Source organism: Prionailurus bengalensis, chromosome C2, assembly GCF_016509475.1.
Source record: "Prionailurus bengalensis isolate Pbe53 chromosome C2, Fcat_Pben_1.1_paternal_pri, whole genome shotgun sequence".
NCBI lineage: Eukaryota > Metazoa > Chordata > Mammalia > Carnivora > Felidae > Prionailurus > Prionailurus bengalensis.
The window spans coordinates 98,432,323-98,450,278 of NC_057350.1; the positions used below are offsets into that span (position 1 = coordinate 98,432,323).

The following is a 17,956-nucleotide window of genomic DNA, read 5'->3' on the forward strand; positions in this document are numbered from 1 at the left end:
AAAGTATAGGAAAGACTGTGTCTTAATTAGGTGCTAGCAAAAGGTGAAGTGGCAAAAAGGAAGAGTGCAGTTTCCTATCGATGATAAAGGATAGTTGATTTCAGAAATATTTACATGAAAAGGTTACAGCTGTGATTTATTAACACTGAAACGCCATTTAAATTTTTAGTTTTTTATGGATATAATTGACATATAACACATTAGTTTCAGGTGTATGCAATAGTGATCCAATATAAATATTTATTGTAAAATGATCACCAGAATAATTCTGGTTAACATCCATCACCACACATAGTCACAAAATTGTTTAAAATTTTATTTAACATTCATCACCTTTTCTTAGGCATTGATGCCTCTTGCCAATTAAAAAAAAAAAAACTATTGAATTCAATTTGTAGTAAAGAGATTTAATCAAAAAATTTCACAGACAATGGAAGCTATTTACTCTAGGACTGATCATATAAATTTACAAATTATACACTGGCTGTATCCCTCAACTGTATTTTTCTTGCCTTCCCCTATTTTGAAAATAAACAAATTTTATTAATTTAGTAACACTGGAAAGAATGCTAAGGCTCCCAGATGTTACCTTAGCCTTACTCAAATGCAAGACTTTGAATCTCTTAAGTTAATTACTTCCTGCCTTAGAAATAAAATATTAAGTTGACGAAATACCTCAGGATATATAATTTTTAAATTACAAGTGTTAAATATATGGCATATAGAAATATCATATAATACTATTTTAAAAATGATAAATAAAAATAAAACAGAATTGACAACAGACCTCACAAGACCAGCAAAAATAGCTCATCTATTACAAGTTCTACCCAAAGGCAATGTTATGTAAATTCAGTTTATAGGTCCTGGATAGCTTCCCCAATGTTGGCCTCTCAAAAGCTTTATACTGATATTTTTAAGAAACTAGCAGCATACTTCACCTTGGAAAAGTAATTTTATAAAGACACTGCCATTAGTGATTTTATGTACTTCCATATACCCTTTCTGAATTTGAAATAATGGAGAAGTTCAGGTAATAATTTTTGTTCTCTTTCAAATTTTATGACTAAAATATTGAGTTGTGTTTTATGGCCTACATTTATTATATTCTGTAGAGTCTGTCAGCAGCTTTAGGCAAAGAATACCTTTCGAGTCTGGAATCAGATGCAAAAGAATCAGAGGTTGAAAATGAGAAATCATGTATTCCAGAAACATAAGAATTTTCCAGAGAGTCTGAAATTCAACTAAATACTGCATATTGTGTAATATATGAATAATAATTTTCCAATCCTCTGTCCAATCTTTCTTTCTTTCTTTCTTTCTTTCTTTCTTTCTTTCTTTCTTTCTTTCTTTCCTTCTTTCTTTCTTTCTTTCTTTCTTTCTTTCTTTCTTTCTTTCTTTCTCTTAGGATAATTTTCTCTTCAAGAATGGGCCAGGATTATTGCTATAAAATGTCATTTCCTCCAGAGCAGTTTTGGTAGGTTTTTTGGAGGAAGAGTTTATTTAGCAAACTGTACACTGACAATGTTAAGGACTTTTTAGTTATAAGGAATTTTAACAAGGTTGCAGGAATTATCCAGTCTCATTTTCTAAGAGTAAAGCTGGAAGAAATTTAAACAGCGGTAGATTAAATAACAAGTCTATATTTTACACAACAGAACAAAATTTTGAAACTTCCTTAAATCGTTTTCTTTTTAAACTAGGTTCTCATTTTATTTATTTATTTATTTTTTTACTTTTTTTTAACGTTTATTTATTCTTGAGACAGAGACAGAGCATGAACGGGGGAGGGTCAGAGAGAGAGGGAGACACAGAATCCGAAACAGGCCCCAGGCTCTGAGCTGTCAGCACAGAGCCCGACGCGGGGCTCAAACTCACGACCGCAATATCATGACCGGAGTCGAAGTCGGACGCTTAACGGACGGAGCCACCCAGGCTCCCCAAGGTTCTCATTTTAATGGACTAAATACAATTTGTTAATATCACTTGTTTAAAGAGAATAAGAACTGGGGAAACTGGGTGGCTCAGTCTGTTAAGTGTGGGACTCTTGATTTCTAGTCAGTGTCGGGTCATGATCTCATGGTTCCTGGGACTGAGCCTCTCCAGGCTCTGTGCTGACAGTGCAGAGCCTGCTTGGGATTCTCTCTCTCCTTCTGCCCCTCTCCCCATCTTGTGCTCTCTTTCTCTCTCTCAAAATTAATAAATAAACATTAAAAAAAAAAAAAGAATGAGAACTTGACTTCTACAAAAGAAAGTGATAAAAAGAGCAGGATTCTAACCTGGATCTAATTCTGCTGAACTCCTAACTCTCTGCATGTCCTAGGTCCTACAGCCATCTGTCGGTTTAGTTTTTAATTTTAAAATTTTATTTAAATATAAATTAGTTAACAGACAGTGTAGTATCGGTTTCAGGAGTAGAACTCAGTGATTCATCACTTACAATACCCAGTGCTCATTCCAACCAGTGTCCTTTTTTTTTTTTAATTTTTTTTTCAACGTTTATTTATTTTGGGGACAGAGAGAGACAGAGCATGAACGGGGGAGGGACAGAGAGAGAGGGAGACACAGAATCGGAAACAGGCTCCAGGCTCCGAGCCATCAGCCCAGAGCCTGACTTGGGGCTTGAACTCCCGGACCGTGAGATCGTGACCTGGCTGAAGTTGGATGCTTAACCGACTGCGCCACCCAGGCGCCCCCAACCAATGTCCTTTTTAATGCCCTTCTTAATCCCCCCACCCAACACGTCTTCTCCAGGAACCCTGTTTGTTCTCTATATTTAAGAGTCTCTTAATGGCTTGCTTCCCTCTGTTTTTATCGTATTTTTCCTTCCCTTCCCCTTTGTTCATGTTTTGTTTCTTAAATTCCACATATGAGTGTAATCATATGATATTTCACTTTCTCTGACGGCTCTCAGTCACTTTAATAAACTTTGGTTTCTTTACCAAAATGTGAGGCTAACCCTTAATCTGGGTGTGGTAAATGAGATAATAAATGAAAGTATTTTTGAAAAACATATTGTTCTATTGTAAGTTATTATTGATTAGGGAAAAACACATGCCAGGCAAACTTAGTTTTCATGGTAGTATAAGTGTCATAGGCTAACTAGGTAGTAATTGAGGCTTATTTTATGGTTTTAGCATTCTCTAATCTCAGAGTCTACCCGAAAATGTTCAGCACCAGGGACTGTCTTTACGGTTAATTTGGCTAAGCACATCTACCTTCATTTTGAGCACTCACTGGCTACTATTGATAGTGATAACTAAAATCTGGTTAGAATATCATAAAAATCATGCAGTATAAAGTAAGTTCCATGACACTACTGAGGCATTTGAGAAATAATTTACTTTCTTAGAAGTCAGGTCAAGAGCAAAAACAAAATTATCAACCTCAATTTTTTTCCCTCTCTAGTACACAGAAAGAACAAAAGCAGTGTTCTCTTTGAATTAGCTTTCTTTTTTGAAGAGGTTTGTGGTTAAGTTTGTTTTACTCTGTTTTACATAGGGAACCTTTGTTGGCCTTTAAAGTGTAATTTACCGATGTAACTGATGTATTTCTGCCACCGATCAAACAAATACATGTGACGAAGCGTATGCATACTTATTTCAGCCTCTGAGATTTATCTTTAAGTTATTCTGTTTGGAAGCTGGGGGGAAATATGAGGTCACTTCTTTCCCCTCTGCCAAAGGCAAGCTCATTTCCCCAATCCACACGGACAGTTGAGCAGTAAGTAGCGCGTTAGCGTACGTGAGTCCCCCAGACCGTGTCTTGCCATCAGCGGGCACACAAGCATTCACCCTAGCCCCCGGGTTGGGGCCAGAGTCCATCCGCAAGGCTTCTCCAGTTCGGCTACGCAGATTATGCTGACGGTGTAGCTATCCCGTGTGTCTGCCGCATCTGCCCACTGGCTAGAGAAAGAAAGAACGGGTATTCGGTCGAGCGTAAGCAGCTGCTTTCACCCACTGCCCCCCTAACACGCACTGTACTCCTCTCCCCACGTGCATTCACACACACACACACACACACACACACACACACACACACTCACCTGCACTCACACACGTGCGCACCGTACCTCGCCCAGCCGCAAGCCGGGACACGTCGCCCGCGCACCCCACCTCCCGGGCCCTGGCTCTGCGGCCTCTCCCCATCCACCCGCACTCCACGTGGGCGCACCCCGGCGCCAGGCGGCCGCTCTGCCCACGGAGCCCCTCGCCGGCCCCCGGGGTGGGAGGGAAGGCGCGGCCCCGGGGTCGGACGGACAAAGCGGGCGTCCAATCGAGCCCCGCACTGCCTCCCCGAAGGGAGGGAGCGGAGGCTCGGACGGGCCCAATGAGCGGGGAGCCCGAGTGGGACTTCCTCCCGGAATCCCGTTGGCCAGAATAGCGGGGCCGTGGGTGACACGTAAGTTGGGTGGGAGGCGGCGGCGGCCGAGGTTGGGCAGCCCGGTCAGTGACACCGGCCCGCCGTCCCCCCAAACCCAGAGGGGCCAGCCGGCCCCCGCCCATCCACCGACTCCGGCGGGCCGCGCGCGGAGGCGCCGCCTGGAGCCGCGTCCTTTTGTTGGGAGCGTACCCCCTCCTTTTGGTGGCAACAAAGTCGCGCAGCGGGAGCCGCCGCGAGGGGGCGGGGAGCGGCCGGGGCGGGACTCCGAGCGCCGCCGGGGGCAGCCGAGCCAAAAAGTGGGGAGGAGGAAAAAAGGCAGGCGGCATCTGGGGACCGGCGCGGGCACGGTCCGCTCGGAAGTATGCGGAGGGCCCCTCGCCGGGCCCGGGCACTCGCGGAGAGCCAGCCTCGCAAAAGTTTGGCGGCCGCTGCCCAGGCGGCGTCGATGGCTGCGCGCCCCACGGCGCGCGGGGGCTGAGCGGGCGCCACTTCCCCTCGGGCCCCGCTTTTGTGTCTCGCGTCTCCTCCTCATGCTGCGTCCGGCCACCTCCTGCGGCGGCCGCTGCTGAGACGCTCGCTCCCGCAGAGGGGAGGAAGGGACGGCGGCGGCGGGGGCGGCCGCGGCGCGGGGTCCAGGCGGGACTATGGGAAACGGGATGTGCTCCCGAAAGCAAAAGCGGATTTTCCAGACGCTGCTGCTGCTGACCGTGGTGTTCGGCTTTCTCTACGGCGCGATGCTCTACTACGAGCTGCAGACGCAGCTGCGGAAAGCCGAGGCGGTGGCGCTCAAGTACCAGCAGCACCAGGAGTCCCTTTCTGCCCAGTTGCAAGGTACGGTTAACGGGACGCGCGCGGCCGGTGGCTAACTTCGCCCCGCGCCTCCCGCCCCGGCTGGAAAAGTGGCTTTGGGGAAACGTTGGCCCTGCGGGTGCCACCGCTGACCATCACGGACCTCAGAGTTGAGCCCTGCAGGGCCGCCCGGGTCCTCAAAGTGTCAAGGGAGATGACATCCCCATCCTCCCGCTTCCTCCGGCGGTTACGTTTGAAATTGGTCGCTCAGAGGCTGGTCCCGCTGGGCGTTGGATGGGCCGGCGCACACTGAGCGCTTTACCCCAGTCCTTGTCAGTGGCCCAGCTGGAGTCCGGGCAGACCGACCAATAGCCCTTCCTCCGTGTCTGCCAGCCCATCCCGGAGAGGCACGGTCCTGGTTTGTGGGTATTTGCTTTGCAGTTGCCCTTGTCAGTAGTCTAAGACATGCAGTTTGGCGGTGATTTCCCAAACCATGTTGTTTTTTCAAGGCAAATTTAGCCATGACCTAGCAGCCCAACTAAAGGCCCAGTAGAATGGAACCTGGTGGTTTCTATTAATTTAATAGGGTGACTTTAGAGATGTTGGAGGTATTGGAAAAGTCCACACTGCCGCTGTTCACCATCCCCCAGATATGTTTTGGAGGGAAAAAGTTTGTCTTCCTGCGAAACTTTTAGTTTAATACAGAGATAGGTAGGCGTGTGTGTTGGGGGTGGGGGGGGGTGGGAGGTGGTACTTTACAGTTAGCCTTGAGAAGTCCAAGGAGAGAAATAGAATTTTTCAGTTTATCAGATACAGTAAACACAACTTGAGCAAGACCTGCAGAAAGATTTAAAGTTTCTACCCTTCTATTTTAGAATCTCCTTTAATGTAAATTTCAGAAACATAAATGATGCATGACTGCAAAGTAAGCGCGATGTGTGGCCTTAGAGCATAGTCATCCTGAATATACTTTTTGAAAGCTTTTACTTGTACTTGTGTGTAGTTTTCAATACTTATGTAGTCCTCTCCCCAAGCAGAAAATAATAGTAGAAAGCTGTGAGCAGTGAAATGTTGACAGTCTTTGCTGATGATGCAAATATAGCTAATTTCGTATTACTGGGAAAATATAAGCTGGATGGATGTTTCTGTCAGTGTATGTGTATATAAATATGAAACAGATGCCTTTTCGTGGCTTCAGCTATTTTGAGTGTTTTCTAGTAAAAAAAAAATTGAAACGAGAGAAAAGGACATGCAGCTGATTGCTTGGTCTTATTTTCTCTTCCCAACTTAGAAGAAAAGGAATTATTTTTAGCTTACTGAAGCTGCATAGCCACAGGCAGTGAAAATATGTGAGCTAGGTTTGGCTCAAAAGGAAAACCTGTTTTGGTGCAGACTTGGGCTAAGAAAATATTTCTTTAAACTTGTTGGTATTTACCCATGACTTATTGTTGGTGTATGAATTCTGGATATTGATGTATTTACTTAGAAGACATCAGTGGCTTCCTGTGAAGTTCAGCGCAGTTAGACAAAGGGGGAAATTTGTGATCTAATACTACAAGGGCAGGACTGGATTTTCACACATGTGGCTGGAAGGGGCATGTGTGGTGGATTTTATGAGGTTGTTACCTTGGTCTCTTAGCTTAGGAGACCAATGTGAACATACACTGTCAAGTTAACCAATACCTCCTCAGCAGTGCACGGTGCCTGACGCTCATGAGGGGATCAATATATATTTATTCAGTCAACAAAGGAAATTATTCTGAACAGTAGTGAGAAAGTTAATCCCATGCATTTTTGTCTGCCCTCTCGGCCTTCACTTCCCTGTCTCTGCTTTTTGAAACAAAACAAAACAAAACAAAACAAAACAAAGTAACCAAACATTTCGCCCAAGCCCAAGGAGAGCATTTACCTTCACAGCCAAAGCTGGAACTGATTGACTGAGGCCCTGATTTCTGAGTCATGGCCTGTATTTGCAGTAGTTAGTTTTGAAAATCAATCTCAATTTCTTTTCTCCTTTTATTGGCTGCCTTTTGGTGAAAGTTGTGAAGGAGAGTGGTGGTAAGTGGTGATACAAGGCCATTCAAATATACAACATTTGTTTTGCAGTAGGAGATGAAAAAATGTAGCTAGTTTGAGTAGCTTTAAAGTCTATTTCTTAATGTACCCTTTTGCCATTTCCTCTTGAATTGTGGTGCTGGAACAATTACAATATGATCATCCCTGAAGCATTATTTCCCAGGCAGGCCACATGATTGACTCCTATAGCGTTTATTTTGGATTTCACATCTGCAGGTCATTTAATGAAGGTTTTCTGATGTTAGCATCTTTTGCTTCCCCAATGACAAATGACATTTCACTCAGCAGCGCTCTGTTGTACCACCTGCATAGATTTGTTTTGAGGGCGTTAGTCTCTCCATTCTCAGAACTTGTTTAGTTAAGTGAGATCTCTTGACCTGGAGTGGATTAAGATCAGAGTTAATTATGAGTGGCCTCTTTAAAAAAAAAAAAAATGACTCTTGAAATGTTTAAGTAGTTTGGCCCTATAATCTGAAGGTATACATTTGTTAAGTGAGCATATTTAGGTCATCTTCAGTTTAAGAATGGGTTGTACTCCAGAGATTATTTTGAAAGTAGGTTATGTCTGACTCTAAGTACATTTTGTAGTAGACCAGTTCCTTAAATAGGAGATGGTGAGGGGCGACCTGGGGAAAGTTCCAAGACTAGGCTACCTCCTCTCGGGTAAAAACAAATGTCCAAGTCTGCCGGCCTATGTATCTATTTGCTTATCTATCTCCCACTTACACCACACATCAATTACCTTGAGCAGTGGGGCAGAGGTTACATATTGGTGGCAGAGGCAGCAGTTAACAACCTTTGACCAGCACAATGTTTACTTAACCTCTTACATTTTTTTAAAAAAAAAACTGCTTTCAGGTGGGCCATGCCCCATTCTCCGTGTCCATACACAGTGGTTCTTAGCTCTGACTGCCCATTAGAATCACGTGGGCAGCTCTCAGACCAACTAAACCACAGTCTGTGGGAGTGAAACCCCTATGTCGTTCTCCCCAGGTGATTACAATATGCAGCCAGGGTTGGGAACCACAGCCCTATTATCTTTTTTTTTTTTTTAAGTTTATTTATCTTTGAGAGAGAGAAAGCGTGAGTGCCTGTGAGGCTGAATGGGGGAGAGGCAGAGAGGGAGGGAGAGAGAGAATCCCAAGCAGGCTGTACACTTAACAGTGCAGAGCCCAGTGCAGATACACCGTGAGATCATGACTTGAGCCGAAGTTGGACGCTCAACCGACTGAGCCACCCAGGTGCCCCCACATCCCTATAATCTTTAAAACTGAGCTGTATCACACATTACTTATCAAAACTTATAGGGATGAGCCACCCACATCCCTATAATCTTAAAACTGAGCTGTATCACACATTACTTTACTTTTCTGGCCATAAAGTTTTGTTGTTGCTTTTACCCAGAGCATGTGATTCAGATACTAACCCTGCAACTTTCTGTGTGAACTTGGCCCTCATTTTTCTTATGCAGTGGAGATTAGAATGACCTACTTCATCGGGATAATGTGAGGATAAAGTAATGAATCCTGTTAAGCTCCTAGGACATACTTGGCACATAGTAGGTACTGCTCATTAAAGATGATCTGTTATTATCATCATGGTCCCTGTTTGAGGTAGGATATTTCATTTCTCCTCTCCAGGTTTGTCATGGGTAAAAGTGTTCAAATTGGCAAAATCTGTTTTCATAATTAACTACCTCCTTTTATTGTACCTGACTGGACATCAAAGGAAACCGGTAAACGAACATAAATCCAAGTACTTTCCTCTGGAGAAGGGACCTTCACTGACAATTTAAACTTAGGAAATTAAAGTAGGGTTACTGATTAACTCCCTTCTGTGTCATATCAGATAAGAAGAAGGTGTAACTCCTAGTGGTAGGAAATAACCTTGTGCAATAGGATCTGGGATAGAGATAGAACTATTTAACTTTTTTAAAAATAGGGGCAAATAGCCCTCATTCCCGAAACACTGTGTTACATTATTGCAGTGATGGCAGGAAATCATCAAGAAAAGGTTTATATAATGTTTCCTGTTCTCCTGTTCCAGATGAGTATATCACAACTATTTAAAGTAAAAATGTGGTGCTTCTAAGGCTCATATTTTTATTCAAGTTAGTTGTTTCTTGCATTGTGTTCTCTTAACACAGGATGGCTTGCTAGCCTGAGCGTGAACAGATCACATTGGAACTGGTAACTTCTTTGTTTTCAGCCTACCCTGAATCCGCTTAAAAAAGGATAAAAGTCTTCTTCAGCTCAGGCCCAGTCTTTATTTATTATTTCATCTCCAGTGCCTGGTGCCTGGCACTCAGAAGATAGTAGGTCTACATCTTTGTGGTGTTTCCTGTCTGCTTACGAGTGTGCTTATTATGTGGTGGGCAGTGAAGTCTGGTAGATACAGGTTGAGGAGTCACAGCACTTGGGTTTCAAGTCTTGCTATCTTTTTTTTTTTTTTTTTTTAACCAACAATTATTGAGCGGTTCCCAGAACTCAATAATTTAGACCCACAAGTGTGGGTTGTGTGTAGTTAGGTATACTCATTTTTAAGTGCTAAGTTGGGTTTCATCAACATCAACGAGATACTGTTTATTAAATGAACATTTCCATTTAAAAAAATAGAGCAGAATGAAATACTCTTTAAGGTCAGTAGTTTTTATGTGTATGTAAAATCCTGCCTTAAAATGCATTCCCTGATGGGGCGCCTAGGTGACTCAGTCGGATAAACATCCACCTCTTGATTTTGGCTCAGGTTCTGATCTCACAGTTCATGAGTTCGAGCTCAGTGTTGGGCTCTGTGCTGACATTGAGGCGCCTGCTTGGAATTTTCTCTCTCCCTCTCTTTCAGCCCTTCCCCTGCTCACTCTCAAAATAAAAATAAACATTAAAAAAAATGCATTCCCTGAATAAAAGATGAAAGCTTTTAGCTACTTTTTGAAAATCTATTTCAATTAAGCATTCTGTTATATATGTATATGATTTGCATAAGTTTGTATTGTAGGAGTCTACACTTTATGTCTGCCTTAGTCATCCCTGCAAATTGGAACACGTCCATATTGGTTGACTATATAAGCAATTTCTCATTATTTGTGAGCCTTTAGTTTAAGTCCCATATAGATTGGAAGTTTTACCTGACTTCTTTATTCTCTCCTGTCATACCAAGGCCGGTTACTTCTAGGGCTGGAACACAAGACAGGTTTCAGAGACCTAAGGAATCAGTGACTTGGAGTTGGGGAATCGACGTGCAGTGGGTTTGAGAGAAACTAGAAGAAGGCAGAGAGAAGAAAGGGGAGTGCTATCAGTTTATGACTTTTCAAAGCGTTGAGGAATATTCTTGCTCACATGTTTATGTCCTAAAAAGAAAGAAAGAGGGACTAGTGAAGGGCGATTGGTTTTGGCATCAGGTGCTGTTTGAATACAACTCTGGTGTTCACAGGTAGAGACCTTGAACAAGCAAGTGACGCCTCTGGACTTCAGTTTCGTCATGTTTAATTGGGAATAACAATGTCTAACTTGCACGCTTGTGTAGATTATAAATAATACATCTGAAATGACTAGCAGGGATCCTGGAGCACATTACTATTGCATTTATTAGGTGGCCGGGACTACTGTTGCTGGGTTAGCATTGAGCTGCTTTTTATTTTGCTCACTGTTTACATCTAGCAGGTAATAGCGTTATTAGTTATGGCCTAAATGTGGCTTTTGTCAGAGCTATTTGCCCAACTTGGCTGAAACTTTTACTTGACTTAAGACAGTCTCACTCTGTATTTTCTACTGTACTTTTTTTTTTTTTTTTTTTTTGGGGGGGGGGTGGGGAAGAAAAGACCTGAGTATGCTTTACATGGTAACAACTAAGAATTGTTGTTTTTCATTTTGACAAGTAAGTGTTTTTATTTTATCATTGAGGACAGAATATTTTTTGCTACTTTTGCCAGTCAGTGCTTTGTGACTTTTGTAGCTTTGGAAGTCAAAGTTATATGTAATACAACTTTACTGGAAGAGAAAAGTGGCAAACTATATCTTCCTTTTGAGCACTGTTATTTATTTATTTATTTATTTATTTAATTTTTTTTTTTCAACGCCCATTTATTTTTTTTTTGGGGGGGACAGAGAGAGACAGAGCATGAACGGGGGAGGGGCAGAGAGAGAGGGAGACACAGAATCTGAAACAGGCTCCAGGCTCTGAGCCATCAGCCCAGAGCCTGACGCGGGGCTCGAACTCACGGACCGCGAGATCGTGACCTGGCTGAAGTCGGACGCCTAACCGACTGCGCCACCCAGGCGCCCCATGAGCACTGTTATTTAAAGTGAATTTATTTTGGGGCGCCTGGATAGCTCAGTCAGTTAAGTGTCATCTGACTCTTGGTTTTAGCTCAGGTTGTGATCTCACAATTTGTGAGTTTGAGCCCTGCATCGAGCTCTGTGCTGACAGCGTGGAGCCTGTCTGGGATTCTCCCTCTCTGTGCCCCTCTCCCGCTCGCTTGCTCTCTCTCTCTCTCTTGCTCTCTCAATAAATAAATAAATAAATAAATAAATAAATAAACAAACTTTAAAAAAAACCTTTAAAAATAAAGTGAATTTATTTTGATAGAATTTTGAAAATTTATTTGAAGAAATTAAAATTTTTTAAAATACATAACATCTGTGGAATGTCTACCTGTTCAGGTGCTGTGCTACGCACGTTACATGCATTTTCTTACTTAACAGTGACATGAGCACTTTAATGTAAGTGAGCAATCTGAGGCTCAAGGGGTTAGTTAACTTGCTAGTGTCAAGGTCAAATCTAATGAAACTGAGCTTTGAACCCTAACGCAACTTCCCAGCCGTGTTCTTTCCACAGTACTCCATTGCCCTCAAAATTATTTTAGTGTTTCTCATGACAATATTAATGGTTTTGAGAAAGTAGGTTAGGTGGGTTGTCACATGAAGAGTCAAGATAAAATTTAGAATCAGAAATACCAGTGTGATTATTTGATGCAGCATTTCCAGAGTGTAGGACATTTGCTGCTGTTACAGAAAGGAATTTTGGTTGATTTGGAGTTGATTTTAGGTAGTATCCAGATGCTGCATTAAATAATGTTGAATCGTATAATAAAGACCTCAGATTCTTTTGAATTTGCTTTCAGTGTTTTCTTGACAAGTCAAGTAGAAACTCTCAGTTTCGGGGCGCCTGGGTGGCGCAGTCGGTTAAGCGTCCGACTTCAGCCAGGTCACGATCTCGCGGTCCGGGAGTTCGAGCCCCGCGTCGGGCTCTGGGCTGATGGCTCAGAGCCTGGAGCCTGTTTCCGATTCTGTGTCTCCCTCTCTCTCTGCCCCTCCCCCGTTCAAGCTCTGTCTCTCTCTGTCCCAAAAATAAATAAACGTTGAAAAAAAAAATTTAAAAAAAAATAAAAATAAAAAAAGAAACTCTCAGTTTCATGCTAGAATCTCTCTCATAGATATAGTTACCCATTTGTTTTTCTCAAAGAGAGCAGACTAGGACAACCAACAGTTTGATAGCTAGAATCTAATAATTGTTTTTTCATATTATTATGTTTAAATTTTACAGTCACTGTCCATTAATGCCATGTAAATCATATTTTTCATTTACAAGGTAGTAAATTTGTAAGTTTGTTTTAGGGGAAAATGTGAAATTTGTCAACCCAAAGTGCCTATACAGGTTTTGCATACATAAAGTAAGAAGTCATGTTTGAGTACCTGAGTGTCTGTAGTTCAGGGCTGCATTAACCGATTGACTCAGATACAGACATTGAATTTTACAGTTAAGAAAACAGTCTTGAAGCAGGTGAATCATTTATCATGTATCTCAAGCTAAGCCCACGTGTCCTGTGTTCTGACTTCCAGTACAACATAGCATTCCCCTACCGTGCTCTCCTGTCACTGGAGACCAGCACACTCTTCTCAGTTCCAGCAGAAATGGGCGTTGCTATTTTTAAACAATGCTATGTATTTCTGAATGGCATATTTGTGTTCTTTGTTTTTCTTGGCCAGTGGGTGCCTATCCAGAGGACACGCCAGTTATATTGGCTTTTGCTAATAAACCTCACTAATAGCCTGGAGGGATGTGGGCATGAAATAAATTGCTCTTTAAAATAGTATGACATTTTTAAAAATAATGCCTTAACTGTTTTTCATATATAAAATGTCACAATATGATAGACTGTGAATAGAAAAGTAAAAAACGGGCTGTCATTCTGAAGGATAAGGCATTATGGAACATTTGAATGACACTGTTTCTGTTGAGAGTGAGTTTAAGAAAAATATATAATCATTTTAGGAGAGCTGAACATTTCATTTCCCATTTCACATGCCATTTAAATCCCTTCTTTAAGTGGAACTTTGTTATAAACAACAACAAAAATGTGTAAATCAAGATATTTAAGAGAGCTTTGACATTGTATGGTGTCAACACCAGCTATGATGCTATGAAATAAATATTCTAAACAGATTAAAATTGGATAGCTGTTGCTTCTGTATTTGGTTAGCATTTATTTAGTTTTACATCAGTGAGATTAAATCTATAATCTATTAATCTCTCAATCTGTTAACACACATGAATTCTTAAAAGGATTTTATATCCTTTTTAAAGGTTTGATGCTATAAAACATGTTAATTTGCACTGATGTCAGGCATCATTTTCATTAAAAGATGAAAAATAAATGGTCTTCACTGTATAGGTGAGCATCAGCTCTAAATCCAGAAGTCATCTACATTTGACCTGGGCGTGAGTGGGGCTCCTCAGGTATAGTTCCTCAAATATAGTTCCTCATCATCTGTAGATCTGTGAAACTATGGAGTCAGGATATCTGACCTCAACACAACCAACATACAGCAATGATGCAGGCATAAGATACCTGCATGTTCTTGGTCAAAAAAGAATAAGATTTGTGGTAGGTAAGAGTCACTGGTCCATAGCAGTTCTGAAATCCTGCTAAGCAGAAGTTTCTTGACGAAGTTTCCAGAGTTGGGGATAATTCTCCATGGCTCTTCATTCTACTCCTTGGGCTATTGGCTCCCCTCTCTGAGTCATCTTTCCCTTCTTATGAAAGGTGGCACGTGTTTTGCAGCTGAAGTTTTTAATGTTTTTAATGTTTATTTTTGAGAGAGACCACAAGTGGGGGAGTGGCTGAGAGAAAGGGGAACAGAGGATCTGAAGTGGGCTCTGAGCTGACAGCAGCAAGCCCGATGTGGGTGTTGAATTCACTAACAAGTGAGATCATGACCTGAGCCGGAATTGGACAGTCAACCAGCTGAGCCACCCAGAAGCCTTGCAGTTGTTTTCTCAGCCTGCTTCCTGCCGGTAGGATTTGGGGGATTTATGGCGGTTTTTCATTTAGCACAGTCTGTTCCTTTCATTCTAAAATGGCAGAGTTTCTGCTGATAAAATCCTCTTAAAGCTTTTGTCAGTCCCCTTTGAAACTCGTTAGGGTTTACTCAGTTAGACAAAGATCATACCCCCGTATTTCTTAGAGATAAATCTTTCCTTACCTTGGGCTTCTGCTGAGACAAGGGATAGGCAGTGCCCTTTAACTTTCCAAAGGCCTGCTGAAAGGATCGCTGAGTCACGGTCTTAAGCTTTTAAGAGACCCTGTGGTACAACTGAAAAGCTCATTAGGAGGCTACATTTCCAAGGTCTTAACAGGAATTTCTGAAGCCACACTCTCTGTCTCATCTTTATTTTATTTTTATTTTTTAAATGTGTATTTTTGAGAGAGTGTGTGAGTAGGGGAGGGGCAGAGAGAGAGAGGATCTGTCAGAGGCAGAGGATCCGAAGTAGGCTCTGCACTATCAGCACAAAGCTTGATGTGGGGTTTGAACTCACGAACCTTGAGATCATGACCTGAGCTGAAGTCAGATGCTTAACCAACTGAGCCACTCAGGTGCCTCTCTGTCTCATCTTTAGACCATTTTTTTTTCCCTGGCAGTTCCTTGGAATTAATCTTTGTGTGGGAGCTGTTTCTTAGTGTTAGTATTGTTTGCTGTCCAGAGATGCTGAGAATTTTCAGAACCATCAAGTGGTTTGAAAACCATCAATTTTCAAAGCCTTCTTTTGGTTTAGTGGTCCTTCCCTCAATTTATCATCTCCCAGTTTACTCTAAGAAGAAACCAGGTAGCATCTCCGGCACTTTGCTGGGAAATCTCCACAGCTAAGTTACCCAGTTCGTGCGGCACATTTTTTATTTCTCATACAACTGCAAGTGACCACATACAGGTCATGTAACTATATATAAGTGTGGGTATTGTTACACTTTCCACCACTACATAATTTACAATTTCCAAGAAAATTTTCTCATTTTTATTTACGCCCTTCCTAGCAGTCTCTTCAAAGTCCAAAATTCTGTGAATAGTATGTTTAAAGCACTTTACATGTTGACTCATGCTCTTAAGTCCCATCACACAGTTCTGAAGCTGTTCCCACCTTTCAGATTTTTGTTATCGCAGCACCCTACCTCCAAAATCTGTATCGGTTATCCTGTTGCATAGCAAATTATCCGCAAACTGAATTGGCTTAGAACAAAAAATGTATTCTCACAGTTACTATAGGAAAGGAATCTGGGCTTAGTTGGATGATTTTTTTAAAGATATCTCATGATGTTGCAGTAAAGCTGTTGACCAGGGTTGTAGTCATCTCAGAAATTAACTGGGGTTGAAGGATCTGCTTCAGAATTCACTAATGTGATCATTGGCAGGCCTCAGAAGATCCGCTTTTAATCTTGCTCATCTGGGCCTTTCCATAGGACTTTCTGCAGTTCCACTGTGGAACTTAAAAAAAAAATGAAAGCTGGTTTCCCCCAGGGCAAGAGATCCAAGGGAGAACTAAAGAATGTGCAAGAACCTAAGATGAAAGTGAAAATATTTTAATAACCTCAACCTTGAAAGTGATAACCCATCACTTCTGCCATGTTCTGTTCATTAAACTTGAATCACTAAGTTCAGTCCATGTGCAAGGGAAGGGGCTTATGAAGACATGAATAACAGAAAGTGGGGGTCATTAGGGTCCCCTTAAGCAGCTGCCTACCAGGTGAGAATGTCATTGTTGTCATTGTTGGCAGTATCATTACCAATTCATCATAAACGAAAAGTCACTGAGCACTTGCTATGTAGCAGGCACTGCTCTGAATTACTTTCTTGGATTATCCAACATAATACTTTTGTAAAAATGCATTACTACATATTTAAATGTGATTTATTATTTAATTTGAAGTATATTAGCAGGAAGTGGCATTTGAAATCATGGCACTGTGGAGAGAAACTCTCGTGTTTAAACCATTTGACCTGTAATGGTTGAAATTAAAAGAGTTGCAGGTGACTCTCTGAAATGTAAACCCAGCTAGTAAGCTGCCGAGGGAAATCGCAGAGTGGAAGGCTCATGTCCTTGAGGAGTTTCAAAATCCATTGACAATATGTGTAATGTTTTCACTCCTACAATTGACTGTATTTCTTTGGCAGGTACGTAGGAAGGCAGTGCAGTGTGTTTGTTCATATATTTTTACTTCTGATTGTTCCTTCTGCTTTTATAGACTGCAGTCTTTGACGAAAACCTTGTTACTGGGTAATCAGAAGATAAATTTTTGAGGAGTGAGTTTTATGGTCTTAGAAAGATAAATACGTTTGATTTAAAGAAAGAACATTAACTGCATGATTAGTGATTTCAACTCGTTCGTTGGTCTCTACTTTGGAAGTCAAGTGTAAAGATTGAAATATAAGATTATTCTTCCGTAATATTAAAAAAATAACAATAGACTGTAGCATTTTATGAAAAAGTCATTAAATAATGTTTCCTGAACAATCATTCCAAAATTCATAGTATGACCTCACCCTTCTTAACATATTTTAGCTATTAGAAATACAAGATAAATATTTCTAGTTTCCATTTGCCTTCCGTTATATTCTCTAAGAGATTGGATTAGGAAGTGAGTAGAGAATGTCTTGTCAAAATATGAAGCCATGTTCCATTCAAGAATCAAGGACAGTTCTTTCTTGCCAGTGAAAAGTTGCTGTTGACTTTCTGTGGAATCCATGACTCTTCCTGCCCCATTGCTATCAATGTGGGTACTAGATTGCTGCCGTGATACCCACTGTCAATTCTGGGTTGCCATGGACTTCTTTTCCTTTGTGATATCCACATGCATACTGTTAAGTCCTCATGATATGTGGTCTTTGTTCTATGTTCCAAAAACCAAAGTGTGAAAAATTCACTACATATTCTACGATGTAGTACTAACATGTGCAGTGTGGTTCTTAGGGTTGCATATTGTTTTGTTTTGTTTTTCTCATATATCTTTTTCTCCGTTGGTTGATTAACATCCATTTAGATTAAGCTAGAGGGTGCACTCTGCTGTGAGACTGTCCAAGGAAGCAGTATCTACTAACCTAGTTAGCTAGAATGATGCTTTTGTGTGTGCATGTCAGACTCCTTATTTAAACCCCAAGAAGTCTTCATCGAAGGATCCCATAGTAGCAATACTTGGAGTACAGGCTGAGCCTTTAAAGAAAGACTGTTTTGTTTTATTGTAGGCCTCCAGCTGTTTTCACAACTGCCTCCTACCCAGCAACAATTCATTCCTAAGGCCATATTTTGTGTCTCATCTGTGACCCTCTCTTTAAGGGTGGCATTTGCAATATGGGATCCATGGGGGTCCTGCAACTTTCTGAAAATATATGTCCATTCTGTATATGTGCCTTTTTCTAAGACAGAAGTCATAGCTTTTATC

General features: G+C 41.6%; 1 protein-coding gene across 4 annotated transcripts in view; it reads left to right on the forward strand.

The window, feature by feature from the left end:
* Positions 1–4,555: 4,555 nt before the first annotated feature.
* Positions 4,556–17,956, forward strand: part of GOLIM4 (golgi integral membrane protein 4) — an 80,982-nt gene continuing 67,581 nt past the window's right edge. For all 4 annotated transcript variants that reach the window (XM_043594958.1, XM_043594959.1, XM_043594960.1 and 1 more), the window contains exon 1: positions 4,556–5,214. In XM_043594958.1, the coding sequence (XP_043450893.1) occupies positions 5,028–5,214 (187 nt within the window). In that variant the 5' untranslated portion in view covers positions 4,556–5,027. The remainder of the gene's footprint in view (positions 5,215–17,956) is intronic.